At 48.4% G+C, this 25,896-nt stretch overlaps 1 protein-coding gene across 1 annotated transcript in view; it reads left to right on the forward strand.

The window, feature by feature from the left end:
* Positions 1 to 2,090, forward strand: part of PRAMEF20 (PRAME family member 20) — a 5,000-nt gene extending 2,910 nt beyond the window's left edge. Inside the window, exon 3 of the mRNA XM_032758978.1 lies at positions 1,529 to 2,090. Coding sequence (XP_032614869.1) covers positions 1,529 to 2,090 — 562 coding nt within the window. The remainder of the gene's footprint in view (positions 1 to 1,528) is intronic.
* The last annotated feature ends 23,806 nt before the right edge of the window (positions 2,091 to 25,896 follow it).

The following is a 25,896-nucleotide window of genomic DNA, read 5'->3' on the forward strand; positions in this document are numbered from 1 at the left end:
TTTTTTTTTGAGATGGAGTCTCACTCTGTTGCCAGGCTGGAGTGCCATGGTGCAATTTCGGCTCGCTGCAACCTCTGCCTCCTGGGTTCAAGCTATTCTCCTGCCTCTGCCTCCTGAGTAGCTGGGATTACAGGCATGGGCCACCACTCCTGGCTAAGTATTTTTAGTAGAGACGGGGTTTCACCATGTTGGCCAGGCTGGTCTCAAATTTCTGACCTCAGATGATCCACCCACTTCGACCTCCCAAAGTGTCAGGATTACAGGCATGAGCCACCACGCCCGACCCAAAAACAAGATAATTTGTTTTTGTTTTTTTGAGACGGAGTCTCGCTCTGTTTCGCTTTGTCGCCCAGGGTTCACGCCATTCTCCTGCCTCAGCCTCCCGAGTAGCTGGGACTACAGGTGCCCAACACCACGCCCGGCTAGTTTTTGTTTTATTTTTTAGTAGAGATGGGGTTTCACCATGTTAGCCAGGATGGTCTCGATCTTCTGACCTCGTGATCTGCCCGCCTCGGCCTCCCAAAATGCTGGGATTACAGGCGTGAGCCACCGCACCCGGCCAAAACAAGATAATTTTTAAGAAGTGATGGGAAGTAGGGAAGTGAAGTGGGCACTGAAGAGGGGAATGCTCAGCAAACCTGCACATTTCAGAATATGAGCTCTGTGCTCAACAGCTTGGTGAACACAAATGATCCCATGTCTAATTCCCTGTCACAATAGGTTGTTTTGAGCTCCAGGTAAATTAATTACCTGAGAAATGCATGATTCTGAAACAGATGGTCAGGGAGCAGGCACAAAGAATGGAGAAAGTGATAGACGGTTTGCTGATGATACAGGCATGTCAGGGACGCCTGCAGCCCGCCCACCCCAGCTGATGTTGCAGGATCCTGCCTGGGTTTGTCCTTTATGCCTGTGTCTCCGCTGAGCTCCTGTAGCGCAGAGATGTGGTTTTCTCCCTGACAGATGAGGAAAGGGAGCTTTAAGGATTCTGTGAACTTTATCCATTCCTATAAATGATGGTGAAAAGACTCAGCATGAAATGTATTTTTTATTTCTCTTTGAGACAGAGTCTCGCTCTGTCACCCAGGCTGGAGTGCAGTGGCATGATCTCTGCTCACTGCTACTTCCACCTCCTGGGTTCAAGCGGTTCTCCTGCCTCAGCCTCCGAAGTAGCTGGAATTACAGGCATCCACCACCATGCCCAGCTAATTTTTGCATTTTTAGTAGAGACAGGGTTTTGCCATGTTGGCCAGGCTAGTTTCAAACTCCTGACCTCAAGTAATCTGCCTGTCTCAGCTTCCCAGTTCTGGGATTACAGGTGTGAGTTACTGTGCCGGGTCTAAAATGGAATTGACCTCAGTGGCAAAGCTCTTCATCACACAGCATCCTAAGTGTTGACCATCAGACAATCAGAATGACCCTGGGCTTGGGCAAAATGGTCTTCATCCATCACTTTGAAATCATTCCCCACCACCCTCCGCTCACCCCTGTGATTCCCCAGAACTAACTTCCTGCTCTCTCTCCCCAGCTGTCTGAAGACCCCGTTAAAGATCCTCGCAATAACTAACTGTGTGCTTTTGGAATCAGACTTGAAGCATCTGTCCAAGTGCCCAAGCATCAGTCAACTAAAGACCCTGGACCTGAGTGGCACCAGACTGGCCAATTTCAGTCTTGTGCCTCTCCAAGTTCTCCTAGAAAGAGTTGCGGACACCCTTGAATACCTGGATTTAGATGACTGTGGCATCGCAGACTCCCAAGTCGACACCATCCTGCCTGCCCTGAGCCGCTGCTTTGAGCTCACCACCTTCGGATTCCGTGGAAATCCCATCTCCATGGCCACCCTGGAGAACCTGCTGTGCCACACAATCAGACTCAACAACTTATGCCTGGAGCTGTATCCTGCCCCGCGGGAGAGTTATGATGCTGGTGGTATTGTCTGCCGGAGCAGATTTGCCCAACTTGGGGCTGAGCTGATGAAGAGAGTGAGGGCCTTACGGGAGCCCGAGAGGATCTTGTTCTGTACTGCCGACTGCCCTCAGTGTGGCAACAGGTCATTTTATGGCCTGGAGGTAGATCAGTGTTGCTGTTGAATACCTGCCTATTTGGGTAGATATATCAAACTCCTTTTTCTGGACACTTCAAAACTAAAACCTAGGTCTTTTTGTGCCCAGGCTGGAGTTCAGTGGCACAATCCTGACTCATTGCAACCTCTGCCTCCTGAGTTCAAGTGATTCTCCTGCCTCAGATGCACCCACCATAACACTTTTTAAATATTTCAATCCCACATTTTAAAAGTTACATCTAGGCTGGGCATGGTGGCTCGCACCTGTAATCCTAGCACTTCAGGAGGCTGAGGCGGGCAGCTCACGAGGTCAAGAGATCGAGACCATCCTGGCCAACATGGTGAAACCCCCGTCTCTACTAAAAATACAAAAATCAGCTGGGCGTGGTGGCGCACGCCTGTAATCCCAGCCACTCAGAAGGCTGAGGCAAGAGAATCGCTTGAACCCAGGAGGCGGAGGGTGCAGTGAGCCGAGATCGTGCCACTGCACTCCAGTCTGGCGACAGAGCAAGACTCTGTCTCAAAAAAGTAAATAAAAATAATCTGTCTCAAAAAAAAAAAAGTTACATCTTTTTGGGGTGCTAGCTCAGATTGATGAGAGATTTTCTCATAACACCTCCCCTCTCTCCCTATCAAGGAAGAGACTAGTGCAGTGTGTTTTGGAATCACACATCATCAAAGGGTGGATAACGATCAAGTGCCTGTGGGTGATGAGTGACCTTCCCTGTGTTGAAGAAACCTACTTAAAGGGCACCTAAGTGAAGGATCCTGCTGAGGATTCAGGGGCTGGTGTTGCTGTCAGGGATCTTAGCCAAGAGCCTCAGTTTCCCTGTAAAATCAGGATGATAGTGTCCAACAGCTTACGGGACCCTTGTAGGATCCAATAAGATGGTCCATGTTTAGGGCTTGGCATGGGGCCTGGCATAAGTAAGATCAATACACCTTGTTCTTTTTTCTCTTCTCAGCAGAAGTCCCAGCATTTTTCATTTTTTTTTTTTTTTTTTTTTTTTTAAGACAGAGCCTTGCTCTTCGCCAGGCTGGAGTGCAGTGGTGCAATCTTGGCTCACTGCAACCTCCACCTCTCGGGTTCAAGAGATTCTCCTGCCTTATGCTTCCGAGCAGCTAGGACTACAGGCAAGCGCCACCAGGCCCAGCTAATATTTGTATTTTTAGTAGAGACGGGGTTTCACCATGTTGGCCAGGATGGTCTCCATCTCCTGACCTCGTGATCCGCCCCGCTCGGCCTCCCAAAGTGCTGGGATTACCGGCGCGAGCCACCGCGCCCAGCCACATTTTTCATCTTTCAATCTCACCTCCGTTTCCTGGTAACAGGGAGGCAACAAGAACCCAGGACATGCAATGGGGCTCAGCTTCTACAGGCCGCCACAATTTCATCATGATTTCCCCAAACAGCAGAGCCGCAGGAGCCAGCAGGGGGCGGGCTGGGCAGTGCAGGACTGGATTCATTTCTAGGGATTATAAAATCAAAATTTCCAATCCATGGGTCTCGACTGCCATCTGCTGGTAGATGAGAACAGATGGTGTAATTTAGTGTTGCAAGGATAATACTTTATATTAAAAATTTTACTATTATGTAAATACTATTTGAGTATAAATATCTGTGTTGTCATTTATGTATATTAAAGATATAGAACTTTTAAAGAATGTGATGTGATATTTTAAGAATGGTTAACGGCTGGGAGCGGTGGCAACAGAGCAAGACTCCGTCTCGGGAAAAAAAACAGGCCGGGTGCAGTGGCTCATGCCTGAAATCCCAGCACTTTGGGAGGCCGAGGCAGGCGGATCACCTGAGGTCAGGAGCTCAAGACCAGCCTGGCAACATGGGGAAACCCTGTCTCTACTAAAATATACAAAATTAGCCAGGCGTGGTGGTGCATGTCTGTAAAGAGGCTGAGGCAGGAGAATCACTTGAACCCGGGAGGCAGAGGTTGCGGTGAGCTGAGATCGCACCATTGCACTACAGCCTGGGCAACAAGAGCGAGACTCCGTCTCAAAAAAAAAAAAAAAAAAGAATGAAAGAATGGTTAAGTTAGTTCGGATTCTTAAAAAGAATGAGATTTTTAAAACTATTTTAAAAACACTGAACAAGAATCGCTTGTTCTTTAAAATATACTTAGAATAATACAATTTTATCATTGGAAGGAAGCATTACCGTTTTTTTAAAATATTGAGATTTTATTTTATTTTATTTTATTTATTTTATTTTATTTTATTTTATTTTGAGACCGGGTTTCACTCTCGTCCAGGCTGGAGAGTGCAGTGGCATGATCACAGCTCACTGCAGCCTCAACCTCCCAAGGCTCAGGTGATCTTCCTGCCTCAGCCTGCCTAGTAGCTGGAACAACAGGCATGAACCATCATGCCTGGCTTATTTTTGTATTTTTAGTAGACACCAGGTTTCACCATGTTGCCCAGGCTGGTCTTGAACTTCTGGGCTCAAGCGATCCACCTGCCTGTGCCTCCCAAAGTGCTGGGATTACAGGTGTGAGCCACTGTGCCCAGCCTTCAGTTTGTTTATTTATTTATGTTTGAGAACGAGTCTCACTCTGTCACCCAGGCTGGAGCACAGTGGCACGATCTCAGCTCACTGCAACCTCCGCCTCCAGGGTTCAAGCGATTCTACTGCCTCAGACTCCCAAGTAGTTGGGATTACAGGCATGTGCCACCACGCCTGGCTAAGTTTTGTATTATTATTGTTATTTTTATTTTTGGTAGAGATGGGGCTTTGCCAAGTTGGCCAGGCTGGTCTCGGACCCCAGACCTCAGGTGATCCGCCTGCCTCAAACTCCCAAAGTGCTAGGACTACAGGCATGAGCCACCATGCCCGGCCTATTATTTTTATTTATTTATTTATTTATTTTTTGAGATGGAGTTTCACTCTTGTTGCCTAGGCTGGAGGCAGTGGTGCGATCTCTGCTCACTGCAACATCCGCTTCCCAGGTTCAAGCAATTCTCCTGCCTCAGCCTCCAGAGTAGCTGGGACTACAGGTGCCCACCACAATGCCCGGCTAATTTTTTGTATTTTTAGTAGAGATGGGGTTTCACCATGTTAGCCAGGCTGATCTCAAACTCCTGATCTCAAGTGATCCACCTGTCTCAGCCTCCTAAAGTGCTGGGATTTCAGGCATGAGCCAGCACATCCGGCCTATTATTTTTTTTGTAGAAGTTTTAGGTTCACAGAAAAACTAAACAGAAAGTCCAGAGTTCTCATCTACCCCCTTCCTCCTTCAATACACAGCACCCCCACGGGATCAACACCCACACCAGTGCAGAGCATTCATCACAATGAATGAGCCACAGGGACACATCATCATCACCCAATGTCCATAGTTTACATGAGGGATCTTTTTTTTTTTTTTTTTTTTGAGACGGAGTCTCGCTCTGTCACCCAGGCTGGAGTGCAGTGGCGCAATCTCGGCTCACTGCTATCTCCGCCTCCCGGGTTCACGCCATTCTCCTGCCTCAGCCTCTCCGAGTAGCTGGGACTACAGGCACCCGCCACCACGCCCGGCTAATTTTTTGTATTTTTAGTAGAGACGGGATTTCACCATGGTCTCGATCTCCTGACCTCGTGATCCGCCCACCTCGGCCTCCCAAAGTGCTGGGATTACAAGCGTGAGCCACTGCGCCCGGCCTTACATGAGGGATCATTGCTGGTTTTGTTCATTCTATGGATTTTAACAAAGGGATAATGACAGATATCCACCATTAGAACATCATGCGGAGTAGTTTTCTTTCCCTAAAGTCCTCTGTCCTCGTCCCACTCATCCCATTGTACTCCCACCCCCTGGCAACCACTAGGCTTTCTACCATCTCCATAGAAAAAGGCAAAAGCCTTTTCCAGACTGTGTAACAGGATGAGTCTTTTCACATTGCCTTCTTTCACTTGTACAATAACATCATGCATTTAGGAATCTTTCTTTTCTTTTCTTTTCTTTTTTTTTGAGATGGAGTCTCGTTCTGTTGCTCAGGCTGGAGTGCTGGAGTGCAGTGGTGCGATCTTGGCTCACTCCAATCTCCGCCTCCTAGATTCAAGCAATTCTCTGCCTCAGCCTCCCAAGTAGCTAGGATTACAGGCACCTGCCACCACGCCCGGCTAATTTTTGTATTTTTAGTAGAGACAGGGTTTCACCATCTTGACCAGGTTGGTCTTGAGCTCCTGACCTCATGATCCACTCACCTCAGCCTACCAAAGTGCTGGGATTACAGCTGTGAACCACCATACCCAGCTAGGAATATTTCATGTCTTTTTATAGCTTCATAATAGTTCACTGACTGGATGGATCACAGTTTGTTTATCCAGTCACCTACTGAATGGCATCTTGTTTGCTTCCAAGTTTTGGCAATTAAGAATAAAGCTGCTATAAACATCCAGATATGAGTTTACTCATTTTGTTAAATACCCAGGAGCATGATTACTGAATTGTATGGGTATGGTATGTTTTACAAGGATTTTTTCTTTTTTCTTTTTCTTTCTTTTTTTTTTTTTTTTTTTTTTTTGAGACGGAGTCTCACTGTCACCCAGGTTGGAGTGCAGTGGCATGATCTCGGCTCACCACAACCTCCGCCTCCCAGGTTCAAGTGATTCTCCTGCCTCAGCCTCCAGAGTAGCTGGAATTACAGGCACGCGCTGCCAGGCCCAGCTAATTTTTATATTTTTGGTAGAGATGAGGTTTCACCATGTTGGCCAGGCTGGTCTCGAACTGACCACAGGTGATCCGCCCACCTCAGCTTCCCAAAGTAGTGGGATTGCAGGCGTGAGCCACCATGCCCAGCCTAAGGATTTTTTCTTTCTTGACAATCTCACTTGTTAGATATTGCTGCTAAAGGTCAGGGACTTTGTCTCCATTATCCTGTGGTCCCACTGCTGAGCATGGAACCTGGCACTTGGTAGCAAATGCTGTTGACCATGTGATGCATGGAAATGTTTTGTCATCAGCCGGGCGCTGTGGCTCATGCCTGTAATCCTAGCACTTTGGGAAGCAGAGGCAGGCGGATCACCTAAGGTCAAGAGTTCGAGACCAGCCTGATCAACGTGGAGAAACTCTGTCTCTACTAAAAAAAAAGAATACAAAATTAGCTGGGCATGGTGGCGCATGCCTGTAACCCAGCTACTCGGGAGGCTGAGACAGGAGAATCGCTTGAACCTGGGAGGCGGAGACTGCAGTGAGCTGTGATCCCGCCATTTCACTCCAGCCTGGACAACAAGAGTGAAGCTCCATCTGAAAAAAAAAAAATTGCTAACTTGGGTACGTTAACATTATCCAACAAATAAATTGGATTGTGAAAAAAATAGCCCTTGTGACACTGTGGCCACTCCGTGTGTATCATGAAAGTCCAGCAATTGGCCAGGTGCAGTAGCTCACATCTGTAATCTCAGCACTTCGGGAGGCCAAGGTGGGCAGATCACTTGAGGTCAGGAGTTTGAGACCAGCCTGACTAACATGGTGAAACCCTGTCTCTATAAAAAATACAAAATTAGCGGGGCATGGTGGCACATACCTGTAGTTCCAGCTACTGGGGAGGCTGAGGGAGGAGCATTGCTTGAACCTGGGAGGCGAAGGTTGCAGTGATCCAAGATCGCACCAATGAACTCTAGCCTGAGCAAAAGAGTGAAACTCCGTATCAAAAAAAAAAAAGATAAGAAAGTCCAGCCTGACCCCCCAGGAGCTGGAGCTATCTTCAGCCTCACCTCCCAGGAGCTCTGGAGCATGAATCCTAGCAGAGTTGGTCCCACCTGCAGGCCAGGGGGCTGCCCTTGTCAGTGAGTTACGGTGGTGGGATGCCTAGAGGTGATGCTGCATAATCTCCCTGGCAAGGTGGTTTCACTTCTGCCAAGGATGATTTTCTAGAAGTGGGAGTGGGCACTGAGCTATTAGCAATCCACACCCACAGCAGTTATGTGTGCCTAGTCCTGCAGATCTGGATGGGACAGTAAAGTTCACTGCACTTAAGGAAACCTGTCTCTCTGGCCGAGGGGAAGGCTCTGTGGGCACTGCTGTGTGACCAGGGAGCAGACACCAGGTTCTCAGGACAAAGGACTATAACAGTAGTATCAGTAGTCAATGTCACTCCACGGTTTATGGCCTGGGCACCCAACCCATTGGAGAAAGCTGCAACATGCAAAGGGAAACTGGGTTTCAAGAAGACACTTTTTGAAAAAATGAGGCCGGGCACAGTGGCTCACACCTGTAATCCCTGCATTTTGTGAGGCCAAGGTAAGTGGATCACCTGAGGTCAGGAGTTCGAGACCAGGCTGGCCAAGGTGGTGAAACCCCATCTCTACTAAAAATACAAAATTAGGCCGGGCGCAGTTCACGCCTGTAATCCCAGCACTTTGGCAGGCCAAGGCGGGTGGATCACGAGGTCAGGAGTTCAAGACCAGCCTGGCCAAGATGGTGAAACCCCCGTCTCTACTAAAAATACACAAAAATTAGCCAGGCATGGTGGCCAGTGCCTGTAATCCCAGCTACTCAGGAGGCTGAGGCAGAGAATTGCTTGAACTCAGGAGGCGGAGGTTGCAGTGAGCCGAGATCATGCCACTGCACTCCAGCCTGGGCGACAGAGCAAGACTTCATCTAAAACAAAACAAAACAAAACAAAACAATTTGCCAGGCTTGGTGGCACATGCCTGTGATCCCAGCTATTTGGGAGGCTGAGGCAGGAGAATGGTTTCAATCTGGGAGGCGGAGGTTGCAGGGAGCTGAGATCGAGCCATTGCACTCCAGCCTGGGCAACAAGAGCAAAACTCCATCTAAAAAAAAAAAAAAAATTAGCAATGTGGAGGAGGTAATCGCTTCTCAGTGAATCTCTCTTTAAACATTTACATATTCATGAAAGGGCACAGGAGGTTGTCTGAAAGGTAACTCATTGTCAAAACATAGTATTTTTTTTCCTCCACTTAACATTATGTGGTCTGACTCCATGTCCCCAACATCTTCACGCAATCCAGCAGCTCCTGCATGAGAAATATTCTGTTAACTTTCCATCATTCGCTGGGCCTGGTGCCAGCTTCCTATTTGACAGTGAAATCTGTTAGAGCAGATACGTGACCTACTTTGATGTGGCTACGGACAGAGGCTTCAATCTCCTTGAACATTCAAATCCCTCTTTTGTCCCTGGAGGGAGAAAGTTAGCACAGCTACTCCAGTTGACTTTAATGAGTGGCTCCTACCCACAGTATTTCTCCGAAAAGTTTTCAGCCTCGTATGACCCCTTATTCACCAGGAAAAAGAAATGACAACAGAAGAGCATGTTTTGAATATTTACTACTTTTCTCCCTTTGCTCCTTCCTTCAGAAGGGAGATCTATATTACTTTTAATCCTTGGTAAGCATGGAACATAACCTACCATATCCACCTTTTCTAGTTTGAATCCTCGATTTTATTGTGACTCTGTTCAAGACAAAGAAGCAAACTCCAGTTACTTAGAGTCAAAGAAGGGAGGAGAAGGCGTAAAGAGTTTTTTTTGTTTGTTTTTTGTTTGTTTGTTTTGGGGATGGAGTTTTGCATTGTTGCCCAGGCTGGAGTGCAGTGGCGCTGTGGCCAGAATTGGTGGGTTCTTGGTCTCACTGACTTCAAGAATGAAGCCGCAGACCCTCGCGGTGAGTGTTATAGTTCTTAAAGGCGGCCGTGTCAGGAGTTTGTTCCTTCTGATGTTCGGATGTGTCCAGAGTTTCTTCCTTCTGGTGGGTTCATGGTCTCGCTGGCTTCAGGAGTGAAGCTGCAGACCTTTGTGGTGAGTGTTACAGCTCATAAAGGCAGTGTGGACCCAAAGGGTGAGCAGCAGCAAGACTTATTGCAAAGAGCAAAAGAACAAAGCTTCTACAGCGTGGAAGGGGACCCCACTGGGTTGCCACTGCTGGCTCAGGCAGCCTGCTTTTATTCTCTTATCTGGCCCCATCCACATCCTGCTGATTGGTCCATTTTACAGAGAGCTGATTGTTCTGTTTTACAGAGAGCTGATTGGTCCGTTTTGACAGGGTGCTGACTGGTGCATTTACAATCCCTGAGCTAGACACAAAAGTTCTCCAAGTCCCCACTAGATTAGCTAGATACAGAGTGCTGATTGGTGTATTTACAAACCCTGAGCTAGACACAGAGTGCTGATTGGTGCATTTACAAACCTTGAGCTAGATACAGAGTGCTGATTGGTGTATTCACAATCCCTTAGCTAGACATAAAGGTTCTCCAAGTCCCCACCAGATCAGCTAGATACAGAGCACTGATTGGTGCATTTATAAACCTTGAGCTAGACACAGGATGCTGATTGGCACATTTACAAACCTTGAGCTAGGCACAGAGTGCTGATTGGTGTATTCACAATCCCTCAGCTAGACATAAAGATTCTTCACGTCCCCACCAGATTAGCTAGATACAGAGAGCCAACTGGTGCATCCACAAACCCTGAGCTAGACATAGGGTGCTGATTGGTGTGTTTACAAACCTTGAGCTAGATACAGAGTGCTGATTGGTGTATTTACAATCCCTTAGCTAGACATAAAGGTTCTCTAAGTCCCCACTAGACTCAGGAGCCCAGCTGGCTTCACCCAGTGGATCCCGCACCAGGGCCACAGGTGGAGCTGCCTGCCAGTCCCGCACCTTGCACCCACACTCCTCAGCCCTTGGGTGGTCAATGGCACCGGGCGCTGTGAAGCAGGGGGCAGCACTCATCAGGGAGGCTCAAGCCATGCAGGAGCCCATGGCAGGGGGTGCTCACGCACAGTGGGCTGCAGGTCCCAAGCCCTGCCCCGCAAGGAGGCAGCTAAGGCCCGGCGAGAAATTGAGCGCAGTGCTGGTGGGCCTGCACTGCTGGGCAACCCGGTGCACCCTCTGCAGCTGCTGGCCTGGGTGCTAAACCCCTCACTACCTGGGGCCAGCCGGCCTCTCTGAGTGCAGGGCCCGCCAAGCCCATGCCCACCCAGAACTTGTGCTGGCCCACAAGCACCACACACAGCCCCGGTTCCCACCCGCACCTCTCCCTCCACACCTCCCCGCAAGCTGAGGGAGCCAGCTCCAGCCTCGGCCAGCCCACAGAGGGGCTCCCACAGTGCAGCGGCAGGCTGAAGGGCCCCTCAAGCATGGCCAGAGTGGGTGCCAAGGCTGAGGAGGTGCCGAGAGTGAGCGAGGGCTGCGAGGGCTGCCAGCACGCTGTCACCTCTCAGCGCGATCTCCACTCACTGCTACCTCCGCCCCCCTGAGTTCAAGCGATTCTCCTGCCTAAGCCTCTTTGCCAAAGTGTTAAGATTATAGGCTTGAGCCACCATGCGCGGCCATTATCTGCCAGGTTTGTGCAGGGCAGTGAGGCAGGAGAATGGGGTCTGGAGGCAGGGAACTTAAGGCTGATTCATGATGACTTCCTAGAACTGAATCAAAAGGAAAACCCCAACTTTCCACACCCAAGTAACAAAAGGACCAGAGGCTACTCCCTTTGCCACCCCCACCCTCTTTTTCCATGTGGCTAAAGAAAAATGGAAAGTACCTCTGATTGGTCCCCTCCCAAAACCAATCAAGCTGGTGGTGGGCCAAATCTTCATTTGCATAAGGCATAATTTTGTAACTTCGTTTCAGCCTCTGATTGGTCCCTTCCCGCAACCAATCAGACTGATCGTGGGCCATTACTTCATTTACATAGGGTGTACACCAAGTAACCAATGCGAAACCTCTAGAGGGTATTTAAACCCCAGAAAATTCTGTAACCAGGCTTTTTGGCCATTTGCTTAGGCTTGCTTCGTATGCTGTGAAGTGTGTTTTTGTTTTCAATAAATCTCTGCTTTCATTGCTTCATTCTTTCCTTGCTTTGTTTATGCGTTTTGACCAATTCTTTGTTCAAAACACCAAGAACCTGGACACCCTCCACCAGTAACAGAAGTAAAAGAGAACTGTTAGCTTTGAAAAGTCAAATGCCATTTCCAAGGTCAGAGAAAAGGATGAGAATTGCTGGCACTTCAGAATTCTAATCTAGTGCTCTGTACAACGAGGCTTTTTTTTTTTTTTCAAACTTCCTTTTGCCTAATTTAGCCTATATTGTGGTGTCATCAGAGAACATTATAAAAGACTAGGTGATGGTGGAATTTGTTTTGTTTTGTTTTTGCAGAGGCTCAAAATTGATTTTCCATGTTGTCATTTACTGGAGCTGTACTGAAGAGGATCTGGTCAGTGTGATAAATAAGTTAATTAAGCAGACAGCTTTTTCCCCCTTTCTCCTTGCTTTATACATGGATTTGGACAAACCCTTTTAGTTTCTCAGCAATTTTTTTTTGCTAACAAATAGCTCCTTTCTGGTTTCTGCTTTCTGAATAAATATGTATGCAGGTTGGTTTGTCCAAATGCACTTCAGGTCTATTTAAGGTGCTGCCTGGTCACAGATTGGGAGGAGCGTCAGAGAGAGATAAATCAAAAAGCTGTCACCTTCCATGGCAGCACATTGCAAGGGACATTAACTCACCTCCAAACAAGACAGAGGTGGCCTTTCTTTATCTAGGTAAAATCTCCCACTGCTGGAGGTTGGGGTGGGAGTTGGGACAAGGAGCGGTAATTGTCTGCATCAACCTTGGCTCTGGGGAGCTGACAGCCAGGGGACCTCTCCTCTCTGTCTGGAGTTCTCTCCCTGCACCCTCCCCCACATTTCCTTGTAGTACATTGGTTCCTTCTGGTCCTCCAGGTCTCAGCTTCGGTGCCACCTCCTCAGAGAAGCCCTCCCTGACCACCTCCACTGTTCCCACCACTCACCCTGTTGATTTCCTCCACAGAACAAAGGTATCTCAGTTTGCCACGATGCACAATCTTGTTTCTTCCAGATGGCCAGCTCTAGGAAGGCAGGGGCTCACCCATCATATTTATCCGTGCTGACCATCCACGCTCATGTTTCAGGAATTTGAATGGCTCCGTGGGAACAGCATCTCTGCTCCTCAATGTCTGGGGCCTCATGTGGGGACCCCCGAACGGCTCCACTGGGGCCATTTGTGTGTGGCCTGGTCTTCTCTATGAGGTGTCTACAGTGCTGAAGTGTCCAGGAGCTCCTTTGCTCACGAGCCTGGCTTCTTGGTGCTCCTGGTTTCTTCCTGTCTCTTTCCATGTGGCTTGTACCCACCAGGGTCTGCCCCACCCCCGGTGGCTGGGCTTCTCACAGCCTGGTGGTCTCAGGGTAGCCAGGCTTCATATATGATGCCAGATTTGAAGGGGCAAGAAGCAGAGCCTGTTAGGCCAGGTAGGCTCCTCCCCCGAAGCTGACCCAGCCTCACTTCTCCATATACTATTAGAGCCGTCCTAGGGCCGCCCCACACCCATGGCCAACCTGCCTCTTGATGGGGACATGGCAGAGTCATGTTGCAGAAGGGCATGTGGGGTGGGAACTATTACTGCAGTCATTTTTGGAAACTTCAATCTGTAACATAGAAAGTGGAGGGAAGGGGCCAGGCACGGTGGCTCATGCCTATAATCCCAGCACTTTGGGAAGCCAAAGTAGGCGGATCACCTGAGGCCAGGAGTTTGAGACCAGCCTGGCCAGCACGGTGAAACCCTGTCTCTACTAAAAATACAAAAAGTTAGCCAGGCATGGTGGTGCATGCCTGTAATCCCTTTCTGGGTTGGCCACGGCTGGAGCCGGCTCCCTCAGCTTGCGGGGAGGTGTGGAGGGAGAGGCGCGGGCGAGAACCGGGGCGGGGGCGAGAACCAGGGCTGCCCGCGGTGCTTGCGGGCCAGCGCGAGTTCCGGGTGGGCGTGGGCTCGGCCGGCCCCGAACTCCGAGCCGCCAGCAGGCCCTGTCGGCCCTGGGCAGTGAGGGGCTTAGCACCTCGGCCAGCAGCTGCTGTGCTCAATTTCTCGCCGGGCCTTAGCTGCCTTCCCGAGGGGCAGAGCTCGGGACCTGCAGCCCGCCATGCCTGAGCCTCCGTGGGCTCCTGTGCGGCCCGAGCCTCCCTGACGAGTGCCGCCCCCTGCTCCACAGCGCCCAGTCCCCAAGGGCTGAGGAGAGCTGGCGCACAGCACGGGACTGGCAGGCAGCTCCACCTGCGGCCCTGGTGCGGGATCCGCTGGGTGAAGCCAGCTGGGCTCCTGACTGGTGGCAACTTGGAGAACCTTTATGTCTAGCTAGGGGATTGTAAATACACCAATCGGCACTCTGTATCTAGCTCAAGATTTGTAAACACACCAGTCAGTACCCTGTGTCTAGCTCAGGGTTTGTGAATGCACCAATCGACACTCTGTATCTAGCTAGTCTGGTGGGGACTTGGAGAACCTTTGTGTCCATACTCTGTATCTAGCTAAACTAGTGGGGACGTGGAGAACATTTGTGCCTAGCTCAGGGATTGTAAACGCACCAATCAGCACCCTGTCAAAACAGACCACTGGGCTCTCTGTAAAATGGACCAATCAGCACGATGTGGGTGGGGCCAGATAAAAGAATAAAAGCAGGCTGCCGGAGCCAGCAGTGGCAACCAACTTGGGTCTCCTTCCACACCGTGGAAGCTTTGTTGTTTCGCTCTTTGCAATAAGTCTTGCTGCTGCTCTTTGGGTCCACACTGCCTTTATGAGCTGTAACACTCACCACGAAGGTCCTCAACTTCACTCCTGAGCCAGCGAGACCACGAACCCCACCAGAAGGAAGAAACTCCCATCTGAACATCAGAAGGAAAAAACTCTGGACACGCCGCCTTTAAGAACTGTAACACTCACCGTGAGGGTCCATGGCTTCATTCTTGAAGTCAGTGAGACCAAGAACCCACCAATTCCGGACACAGTAGGACGGCTTGAGACCAGGAGTTTGAGACCAGCCTGGCCAACATGGTAAAACCCCGTCTCTACTAAACACACAAAAATTAGCTGGCCATGGTGGTGCATGCCTGCAGTCCCAGCTACTCAGGAGGCTGAGGCACGAGAATCACTTGAACCCAGGAGGTGGAGGTTGTAGTGAGCAGTGATTGCACCACTGTACTCCAGCCTGGGTGACAGAGCAAGACTCTGTCTCAAAAAAATAAAATAAAATAAAAATAATTGGCCAGGCACGGTAGTGCATGCCTGTGGTCCCAGGAGGCTAAGTTGGGAGGTTGGCTTCAGCCTGGAAGGCAGAGATTGCAGTGAGCTGAGATAGCACCACTGCACTCCAGCTTGCACTCTACAGAGCCAGACCCTGTTTCAAAAAAATTAATAAATAAATTGCTAAGAGGGTAAGTCTTATGTTAAGTGTTAACACATACACATTATTATTTATCAAATAATATGTTATTTATATATTATTTATCAAATAATAATGATAAAGGGACTGGGAGGAAACAAGTGACAGAAATGTCATTGATCTTGATGGTGGTGACGGTTTCACAGGTTCACACTTATTCTCAAACTCACCAAGTTGTGTGTACAGCTTTTTACATGTCCATCATACAACGATCAAGAGATTTAAAAAAAAAAAATTGTAAAAACAAAACAAGAAATTATCAACAGAGATAGCAGATGGCTGACAAAGCCTAAAATATTGACTATCTGACTCTTTACAGGAAGAGTCTCGGAAGGTTCCACTGCTATGTTTGACAGAGTGATTTGATGATGGATTCATCAGACACAGGAGAATAGAGGAGGCTGGGAGACCAGGTAAGATGCTGCTCTACTTACGCTAGTTCCAGCAAGGGAGAGCTTGAGCTGGGGGGGTGGTGGCGGCCAGACTGCCGACACATGAGCCCCCCAGGACCAGGTGCCTGTAGTCTTACTGTGGCTGATAGGATTGCGTTCTTCACCATCACCATCATCCCTTACAGGGAGATGAGGGACATGCCACGAGGCTCCCTATTCTGTTGGGTCCCCCATCTCCAACTTGCATCAAAAGTTCTTCATCAAGTTCTATTCAAGATTTTTTTAGTGATGTTTTGCTAAAAATAGACTCAGTTGGAAATCACTGGTAGAAAAGACATGGTCGGCCAGGCGCAGTGGCTCACGCCTGTAATCCCAGCACTTTGGGAGGCCGAGGCGGGTGAGGTCAGGAGATCGAGACCATCCTGGCTAACACGGTGAAACCCTGTCTCTACCAAAAATACAAAAAATTAGCCAGGCATGGTGGCAGGTGCCTGTAGTCCCAGCTACCCAGGAGGCTGAGGCAGGAGAATGGTGTGAACCTGGGAGGCAGAGCTTGCAGTGAGCTGAGATTGCGCCACTACACTCCAGCCTGGGCAACAGAGTGAGACTCTGTCTCAAAAAAAAAAAAAAAAGAAAAAAGAAAAGAAAAGACATGGTCCCCCTTTCATTTCCAGGAGCTGGAGGAGCTATTTTGTTGTTGTTGTTGTTGTTGTTGTTATTTTTTGAGACAGAGTCTTGCTCTCTCGCCCAGGCTGAAGTACAGTGGTGAAATCTTGGCTCACTGCAACCTCTGCCTCCTGGGTTCAAGTTATTCTCCTGCCTCAGTCTCCTGAGTAACTGGGATTCCAGGCGTGGCACACCCGGCTAATTTTTGTATTTTTATTAGAGTTGGGGTTTCACCGTGTTGGCCAGGCTGGTCTCGAACTTCTGACCTGACGTGACCTGTCCACCTTGGCCTCCCAAAGTGCTGGGATTACAGGCGTGAGCCACCACACTCAGCCATCAGAGGAGCTGTTTCTAACAAAGAACTGCCAAGGAATTCTATCTCCCTGCCCACTGTCTCCAGAGCTCTTGGCTTCTGGGTGGTTCTAGGTGTTGATGGTAGGACAGCATGGTATAGGGGCCTCTGAATGGATGTATCTCATTGGGCACCCAGCTTCCCCTGTGAGCACGAGTGCTCCCCAAGGGAAAAACAGGGATAGAAGGGCCTGTCTGGGATGGAGGTTTGGAAGGTGTATAAAAGGTACTTGGCTTGTGGCAGCAGGAGCTCACCAGGTAATTATTATTATTATTATTATTATTATTTTCATCTTCTTCATGGCTGACATCAGCCTAACACGTATCTCTATAGCCACATGACTTGAAGAATACCAGGGTTTAAAGAGATCTGAGCAGGCCAGGCACAGTGGCTCGCACCTGTAATCCCAGCACAGTGGGAGGCCGAGGCCGGCAGATCACTTGAGGTCAGGAATTCGAGACCAGCCTGGCCAACATGGTGAAACCCTGTCTCTACTAAAAATACAAAAATTAGCCAGGCATGGTGGCACACGCCTGTTAACACCAGCTACTCTTGAGGCTGAGGCAGGAGAATCACTTGAACCCGGGAGGCAGAGGTTGCAGCGAGCCGAGATCGTACCACTGCACTCTGGCCTGCGTGACAGAGGGAGACTCCATCTCAAATAATAATAATAATAATAATAATAATGTTGAGGTGGTGTTCAGGCAGAAACCGTGCCACATCACCAATTATCAATGGCCAATTCCACCCAGAAATCCAGAGGGTAGAGCAGCCGGTTCCCTTTGGGAGGGTGAAATCCCAAAGAGTAGGAATACTTAGAACGATTTAGAGCCATCATCTTCTACTTGCCGGCTCTGGGCTTCCCACAGCTATTCTGATTTTGCTTCTATCTCAATATTTCCCCCACGTCTTTTTTTCCAGACTAAACATCATAAATTCTTTCTGCATTTGCTGTCTGCTGTTTGCATATTCTCCGGTGGTGAATATCTTTTTGTTCTTTCTGTCAGGACCTGCTTGTAAAGGGACTTGCTAGCCAGCTCCTGAGGCTGGGGGTGGGCTGCCAGCTGCCGGCTTTGTGTAAAGATAAAGGATTGCAGGACTTCTGCAAAGCACAAGGAGAAAAGGGAGATAGCAGCCATCAATCCTCGGTTATATATAACTGTCCACCCACAGCAGAACCAGCCCTGCCAGGGCCCAGGCAGTTTGCTCGCTTTTTCTAAGGCCCCATTCCAGAGGGTGGGGCTGGAGAGAGTGGGAGACGGGGCTCTAGGTCCCTCTGCTCAGCAGGGCTGAATGCTTAGCTTCTCAGAACAAAATTCTCTACCTTGCTACTTAATATCTTGTTCTTTGAATTTATCCCACCTCTTTCTTCAGCTTGGAGAGGGGCAAGAGGGAGAAGTTAGGTTGAACAGAACTGAGTTGAAGCACACTCGTTGGCTGTGTGACTTTGGGGAAGCCACTTAACCTCTCTGAGCTGATTTTTCCATCTGTTAAATGAGCTTAAATATTTATCTTTTGGCTGAGTGCAGTGGCTCACGCCTGTAATCCCAGCACTTTGGGAGGCCGAGGCAGGCAGATCACAAGGTCAGGAGATCAAGACCATCCTGGCTAACACGGTGAAACCCCATCTCTACTAAAAATGCAAAAAATTAGCTGGGCATGGTGGCGGGCACCTGTAGTCCCAGCTACTCAGGAGGCTGAGGCAGGAGAATGGAGTGAACCCGGGAGGCGGAGCTTGCAGTGAGCCGAGATCAGAGCACTGCACTCCAGCCTGGGCAACAGAGTGAGACTCCGTCTCAAAAAAAAAAAAAAAAAAAAGTTTCTCTTTCATAAGAGTATTGTAAAGATTAAATGAGTTATGTGTGTATCTGTATATGTATACGTGTGTATATACACAGTTGATTCTTCTTATTTGAAGTCATCATATTTTCTTCTTTTTTTTCTGAGATGGAGTCTCAGCTCACTGCAACCTCTACCACCCAGGTTCAAGCAATTCTCTGCCTCAGCCTCCCGAGTAGCCAGAATTACAGGCGCGCCACCATGCCTGGCTAATTTTTGTATTTTTAGTAGAGATGGGATTTCACCATATTGGCCAGGCTGGTCTCAAACTCCTGACCTCGTGATCCGCCTGCCTCAGCCTCCCAAAGTGCTGGGGTTACAGGCTTGAGCCACCACGCTCGGCCTAACTGTGAAATTTAAATCTGCATCTTCTGCTTTGGACACCTCAATGGGGAAGTCCTGAGGAAGCTCAGAGGCATTGAATACAGGTTTCACTGGGCAACAGTTTGGTGGAAACACCGTGAGCCCCTAAGAGCTGCCCACTCTGCTGAACGGGACAAGTTAACTTCAGGTGGGCACATTTTTGGATGGTGGGGATGAGGCTACTCAGGATATTCTCTTTTCTTTGATGAACTTGTCAGCTAACTTACTCTGGGGTTCTTTTGGTTTTTTTCTTTCATCACACAGTGAGAACTCTGGGATTCTAATTCTTTCATGTAGCAAATATTTATTGATTACCTGTTATGTGCCAGGACTGTGCTAATCCAAATAGCATAGTAGGCTAGGTGCGGTGGCTCATGCCTATAATCCCAGCATGGTGGGAGTCCGAGGCAGGTGGATTGCTTGAGCCCAGGAGTTCGAGACCAGCCTGGCCATCATAGCAAAACCCCATTTCTACTAAAAATACAAAAATTAGCCAGGCATGGTGGTGCACGCCTGTAATCCCAGCTGCCAGGGAGGCTGAGGCATGAGAATCATTTGAACCCAGGAGGCAGAGGTTGTAGTGAGCCATGATCACACCCCTACACTCCAGCCTGGGCCACAGAGTGAGACTCTTGCCTCAAAAACAAAATAAAGCCGGGTACAGTGGCTCACGCCTGTAATCTCAGCACTTTGGGAGGCCAAGGCAGGCAGATCACCTGAGGTCACGAGTTCGAGAACAGCCTGGCCAACATGATGAAACCCCGTCTCTACTAGAAATACAAAAAAGTTAACCAGGCATGGTGGCATGCACCTGTAGTCCCAGCAACTCAGGCGACTGAGGCACCAGAATCGCTTGAACCCGGGAGGCGGAGGTTGCAGTGAGCTGAGATCGCACCACTGCACTCCAGCCTGGGGGACAGAGCAAGACTCCATCTTAAAAACAAAAAACAAGCAGCACAGTGGACAAGAGAGACCTAGTCCTGTCTTCAGTAATCTCCTCCTGCAGGGAGGAGGGATGTTCAACAAATGATATGACACTGATTAAGTACAGTAGTGAGGTGGGTGGATCACTTGAGGTCAGGAGTTCGAAACCAGCCTGGCCAACATGGCAAAACCCCGTCTCTACCAAAAATGGCCAATATTGCACCATTGCACTCCAGCCTAGGCAACAGAGTGAGACTCCGTCTCGAAAATAAATAAATAAAAATAAACAAAAAAAATTTTTAATGAAAATATGTGCATCGAGGTATGTTTCTACTTTTGGAGGTCTATGTAGTCTTCACTTTTTTTTTTTTTTTTTTGAGACAGAGTTTCGCTCTTGTTGCCCAGGCTGGAGTGCAATGGCGTGATCTCAGCTCACCACAATTTCCGCCTCCCAGGATCAAGCAATTCTCTTGCCTCAGCCTCGCGAGTAACTGGGATTACAGGCGTGTGCCACCACGCCCGGCTAATTTTGTCTTTTTAGTAGAGAGGGTTTCTCCATGTTGGTCTGGCTGGTCTCGAACTCCCAACCTCAGGTGATCCACCCGCGTTGGCCTCCCAAGGTGCTGGGATTACAGGTGTGAGCCACCGTGCCCAGCCTAATAGTCTTCATTTTTTTTTTTTTTTTTTTTGAGACGGAGTCTCGCTCTGTCACCCAGGCTGGAGTGCAGTGGCGCGATCTCGGCTCACTGCAAGCTCCGCCTCCCGGGTTCACGCCATTCTCCTGCCTCAGCCTCTCCAAGTAGCTGGGACTACAGGCGCCCGCCACCACGCCCGGCTAATTTTTTTTTTGTATTTTTAGTAGAGACGGGGTTTCACCGTGGTCTCGATCTCCTGACCTCGTGATCCGCCCGCCTCGGCCTCCCAAAGTGCTGGGATTACAAGCGTGAGCCACCGCGCCCGGCCTTCATTTTTTAATTAACATTTTTTGAGACCAAGTGTTGCTCTGTTGCCCAGGTTGGAGTGCAGTGGCATGATCTTGGCTCACTGCAACCTCTGTCTCCTGGTTAAAGTGATTCTCCTGCCTCAGCCTCCCGAGTAGCTGGGATTACAGGGGCACACCACCATACCTGGCTAATTTTTTTTTTTTTTTTTAGTAGAGACAGGGTTTCACCATGTTAGACAGGCTGGCCTTGAACTCCTGACCTCAAGTGATCCATCTGCCAAAGCCTCCCAAAATGTTGTGATTACAAATGTTTGCCCCACCATGCCCGGCCAATGTAGTCATTTATCTTGGTGGATTAAAACTGAACCAGGGAGGTATGAGTCAGTGGCTTCATTATCATCAACTTGATGACTAAGGTCAACCTTTTAGAATCTTCTAGAATAAATAGGTCTTACACCTCTAACCAAATACACAGGTTTAAAAAAACCAAATCTATAACATAGGCCGGGCACGGTGGCTCATGCCTGTAATCCCAGCACTTTGGGAGGCTGAGGTGGGCGGATCACCTGAGGTCCGGAGTTTGAGACCAGCCTGACCAACACAGAGAAACCCTATCCCAAAAATACAAAAATTAGGCCAGGCGCAGTGGCTCACACCTGTAGTCCCAGCACTTTGGGAGGCCGAGGTGGGAGGATCACGAGGTCAGGAGATCGAGACCATCCTGGGTAACACGGTGAAACCCCGTCTCTACTAAAAATACAAAAAATTAGCCAGTGGGCGCCTGTAGTCCCAGCTACTCAGAAGGAGAGAGGCAGGAGAATGGCATGAACCCAGGAGCCGAGATCGTGCTACTGCGCTCCAGCCTGGGTGACACAGTGAGACTCCGTCTCAAAAAAAAAAAAAAAGTACAAAAATTAGCCAGGCATGGTGGTGCATGCCTGTAATCCCACGTACTTGGGAGGCTGAGGCAGGAGAATCGCTTGAACCCGGGAGGCGGAGGTTGCAGTGAGCTGAGATCGTGCCATTGCACTCCAGCCTGGGCAACAAGAGCAAAATTCCGTCTCAAAAAAAAAAAAAAACTGTAACATGTAGTTTCCCATAACAAACATTCATAGATTGTAAGTCACAGTCCTTACATCTATCACTATTATAATAAAGAGGTTCAATTTTCACTATTATAAGAAAGAATTTCCCCTCTTGGTGAATAGACAACATACAGAGTAAACTTAGATTTAACATAAATATGAAATGGTAACTGGAATGCACAGACTTGTTGATCTTCTCCACAAAAGCAAACTGTTCACTGAGTCCTTTGCATTCTCAAAATCAGAGTATTATGTTCTCTTAAGTGTCCTGCTACAGTAATCTCTAATCATAATTTAAATTCATGCTAAATTCAAGATGCGTGGGTCTTGTCATTTTTTAATTCTATAGTGCGAAGCACAAACTTTTTTTTTTTTTTTTTTTTGAGATGGAGTCTCGCTCTGTTCCCCAGGCTGGAGTGTAGTGGTACGATCTCAGCTCACTGCACCCTCTGCCTCCCAGGTTTAAGCAATTCTCCCTGCCTCAGCCTCCCGAGTAGCTGGGATTGCAGGCACCTGCCAGCATGCCCAGCTAATTTTTTGTATTTTTATTAGAGACGGGGTTTCGCCATGTTGGCCAGGCTGTTCTCAAACTCCTGACCTCAGGTAATCTACCCACCTCAGCCTCCCAAAATGCTAGGATTACAGGTGTGAGCCACCACGCCTGGCCTTTTCTTTTTTTTTTTTTCTGAGATGAAGTCTCTGTCACCCAGGCTGAAGTGCAGTAGCGCAATGTTGGCTCACTGCAACCTCCACCTCCCAGGTTCAAACAATTCTTCTGCCTCAGCCTCTCGAGTAACTAGGATTACGGGCACCCACCACCACACCCGGCTAATTTTTGTATTTTTAGTACAGACGGGGTTTCACCATGTTGGCCAGGCTGGTCTCCAACTCCTGACCTCAGGTGATCCACTCACCTCAGCCTCCCAAAGTGCTGGGATTACAGGTGTGAGCCACTGTGCCCAGCCCAAACTTTCTTTTTTACTAGTTTAGGCAAATGACTATTTCAAGGCAGTTACATGGTAGGCATTTAATAAATATTTTGGACTGAATCAATGAGTGATTGAATGAATGAACACATATGAGAATCGAGGGGTAGTTTCGACTAAAGCTTGAAGAAGGGAATTTGAAAGCTTTTTGCAAAGAGGAAAAGGACTGTTGATTTTAAGGGCTAGCCTGGTCCAGCATCTTGGATTTTCAGAGCCAGGATCTCTTCTGTACAAAGCATTTGAAGAGTATCTAGTGCCTATCCACGTATATTTATTGCGGCACTATTCACAATAGCAAAGACTTGGAACCAACCCAAATGTCCAATAATGATAGACTGAATTAAGAAAATGTGGCACATATACACCATGGAATACTATGCAGCCATAAAAAATGATGAGTTCATGCCCTTTGTAGGGACATGGATGAAGCTGGAAACCATCATTCTCAGCAAACTATCGCAAGGACAAAAAACCAAACACCGCGTGTTCTCACTCATAGGTGGGAATTGAACAATGAGAACACATGGACACAGGAAGGGAAACATCACACACAGGGGCCTGTTGTGGGGTGGGGGGAGGGGGGAGGGATAGCATTAGGAGATATACCTAATGTTAAATGACGAGTTACTAGGTGCAGCACACCAACATGACACATGTATACGTATGTAACTAACCTGCACGTTGTGCACATGTATCCTAAAACTTAAAGTATAATAATAATAAAAAAAGAGTATCTAGTGCCTATCACCGTTCATTCTCATGACTGCCTTAGGTGAACATATACTTTCAAGATCTCACTTCCATCTCAGAGCAAGCTGCAGGGGTCACCCCGAGGGTCTGGGCTGGATACTGGCCCCGTATCTGCCAGATGTCATAAATCAGTGCTCTGGTCACCCTCTGAACAGAGATCAAAGAAGCCACCAACATCACATCTCTCACCCTGGTGCTCGGGGCTGTCATAACTGCCGGCCAGTGTGACTCAGGCATGACCACATTCTCAGGTGTAACAAATCCCCCAGGATGAGGCATGGCTTTCAGCAAGAGCCGGAGAAGAGGCAGTGCAGAAGGAGCTACCCACAGGGCTCAAAGCCAGAGCAACAGAAGTCAGTGGTCAAGAAACACCCTTTGCCCTTTATCTGACCGATTGCAAGGTTTGGAGCTCTGTAGACTCTTCTGAAAATACCCTAACCCCCAAAAGGGGATTGTAGATCTGATTGTAACAATAATATTTAATGTCTAAACAGTTATTTCTTTTTTCTTTTTCTTTTCTTTTTTTTTTTTTTTTTTGAGACAGAGTTTCGCTCTTGTTGCCCAGGCTGGAGTGCAATGGCACGAACTCGGCCTACTGAAACCTCTGCCTCCCGGGTTCAAGCAATTCTCCTGCCTCAGTCTCCTGAGTAGCTGGGATTACAGGTGTGCACCGCCACACCCAGCTAATTTTGTGTTTTTTGTAGAGACAAGGTTTCTCCATGTTGATCAGGCTGGTCTCAAACTCCGGACCTCAGGTGATCCGCCCACCTCAGCCTCCCAAAGTGCTGGGATTACAGGCATGAGCCACCGTGCCCGGCCTCTAAACAGTTATGTCTAAGGAAGAAAGGATTTAACATTCTTGCCTTGGGCAAGTTTCTCAACCTCTCTCTGCCTGTTTCCTCAACTGTAAAATATGGAAAATACAGTAACCCAACTTGTAGGGTTGTTGTAGGATTACACGAACAAATGTGCACACAGCACTTACAGCAATGCATGCTCAATGCACAGTAAGTGTTATCTGTTGTTGTGTGTCTGTACAGAAAAATTGGAACACAATTATTATTATTATTATGAGACAGGATATCCCTTTGTCACCCAGGCTAGAGTGCAATAGCACAAACACGGTTTACTGCAACCTCGACCTCCCAGGCTCAAGCGAGCCTCCTGCCTCAGCCTCCCAAGTAGCTAGGACTACAGATGTGTGCCACCCTGCCTAGCTAATATTACATTATTTCTGTTTTGAGGCTCAAGACAGAGCCTTGTGGTTCCCTATCATTTTACAGCCATCTTGCTGAGTTAGGCAGAGTGGGAAGAATGCATGATCTTTTCTTCACAGTTGAGGAAACTGGCTATATTGGTGTCATCGGTATCTCCTGTTCCTCACCTCCTCACCTCTCAAGGGGTTTGTCTGGAGCCACAGTGTCTGCAAAATTCTCTTGGTGTTCTCCCTGCTGCCGCCCTCTGGGAGGCAGTGATCTCACTAAGAAGAAAAAGAACCTCAATGTCTAGCAAAGAAATCTCCAAGTTGGCTACCAAAGAACCAAACAAAGAAATCCGAGTGCAAATACTTTCAGGGCCAGATGGTGGTGGCAGTTTTCCAATCTGAGATTATCAGAGTATAAACCCCTCAGCTCCTCCAGCAACTCAGATAGGGAGTTGGCTCAGGCAGTTCCTCCTATTGGCAATGTTCCTAATGAGTAAGTGTGAATTCCATTACCTTGCCCTTACTCCACAGAATTGATGGGTGACAATTCTTTTCTGTGCATTGACTAAGTAAGCCTTAGCTCCCATCTTTCAGATGGCCACACTGGGGCCTGGTGTGATGAAGGCCAGACAACTTTCCTTTTCAATCTGATCAGGGTTACCAAATTCCTTTTTTTTTGAGACGGAGTCTCGCTCTGTCACCCAGGCTGGAGTGCAGTGGCGCAATCTCGACTCACTGCAAGCTCCACCTCCCGGGTTCACGCCACTCTCCTGCCTCAGCCTCTCCGAGTAGCTGGGACTACAGGCGCCCGCCACCACGCCCAGCTAATTTTTTTTTGTATTTTTAGTAGAGACGGGGTTTCACCGTGGTCTCGACTTCCTGACCTTGTGATCCGCCCGCCTCAGCCTCCCAAAGTGCTGGGATTACAAGCGTGAGCCACCGCGCCCGGCCTAGGGTTACCAAATTCAAATTCAAAATATCAGTGCCAAACTTGATTCACTTCATATCCAGTAAAGCCACAATGAGTATGTCCTAAATATTGGAGGAGATATACTAAAAAAGTTAGTAATTCTTTTTTTTTTTTTTTTTTGAGACGGAGTCTCGCTCTGTCACCCAGGCTGGAGTGCAGTAGTGCC

This window comes from Hylobates moloch, unplaced genomic scaffold, assembly GCF_009828535.3.
Source record: "Hylobates moloch isolate HMO894 unplaced genomic scaffold, HMol_V3 SCAFFOLD_9, whole genome shotgun sequence".
In the NCBI taxonomy this organism is placed as follows: Eukaryota; Metazoa; Chordata; class Mammalia; order Primates; family Hylobatidae; genus Hylobates; species Hylobates moloch.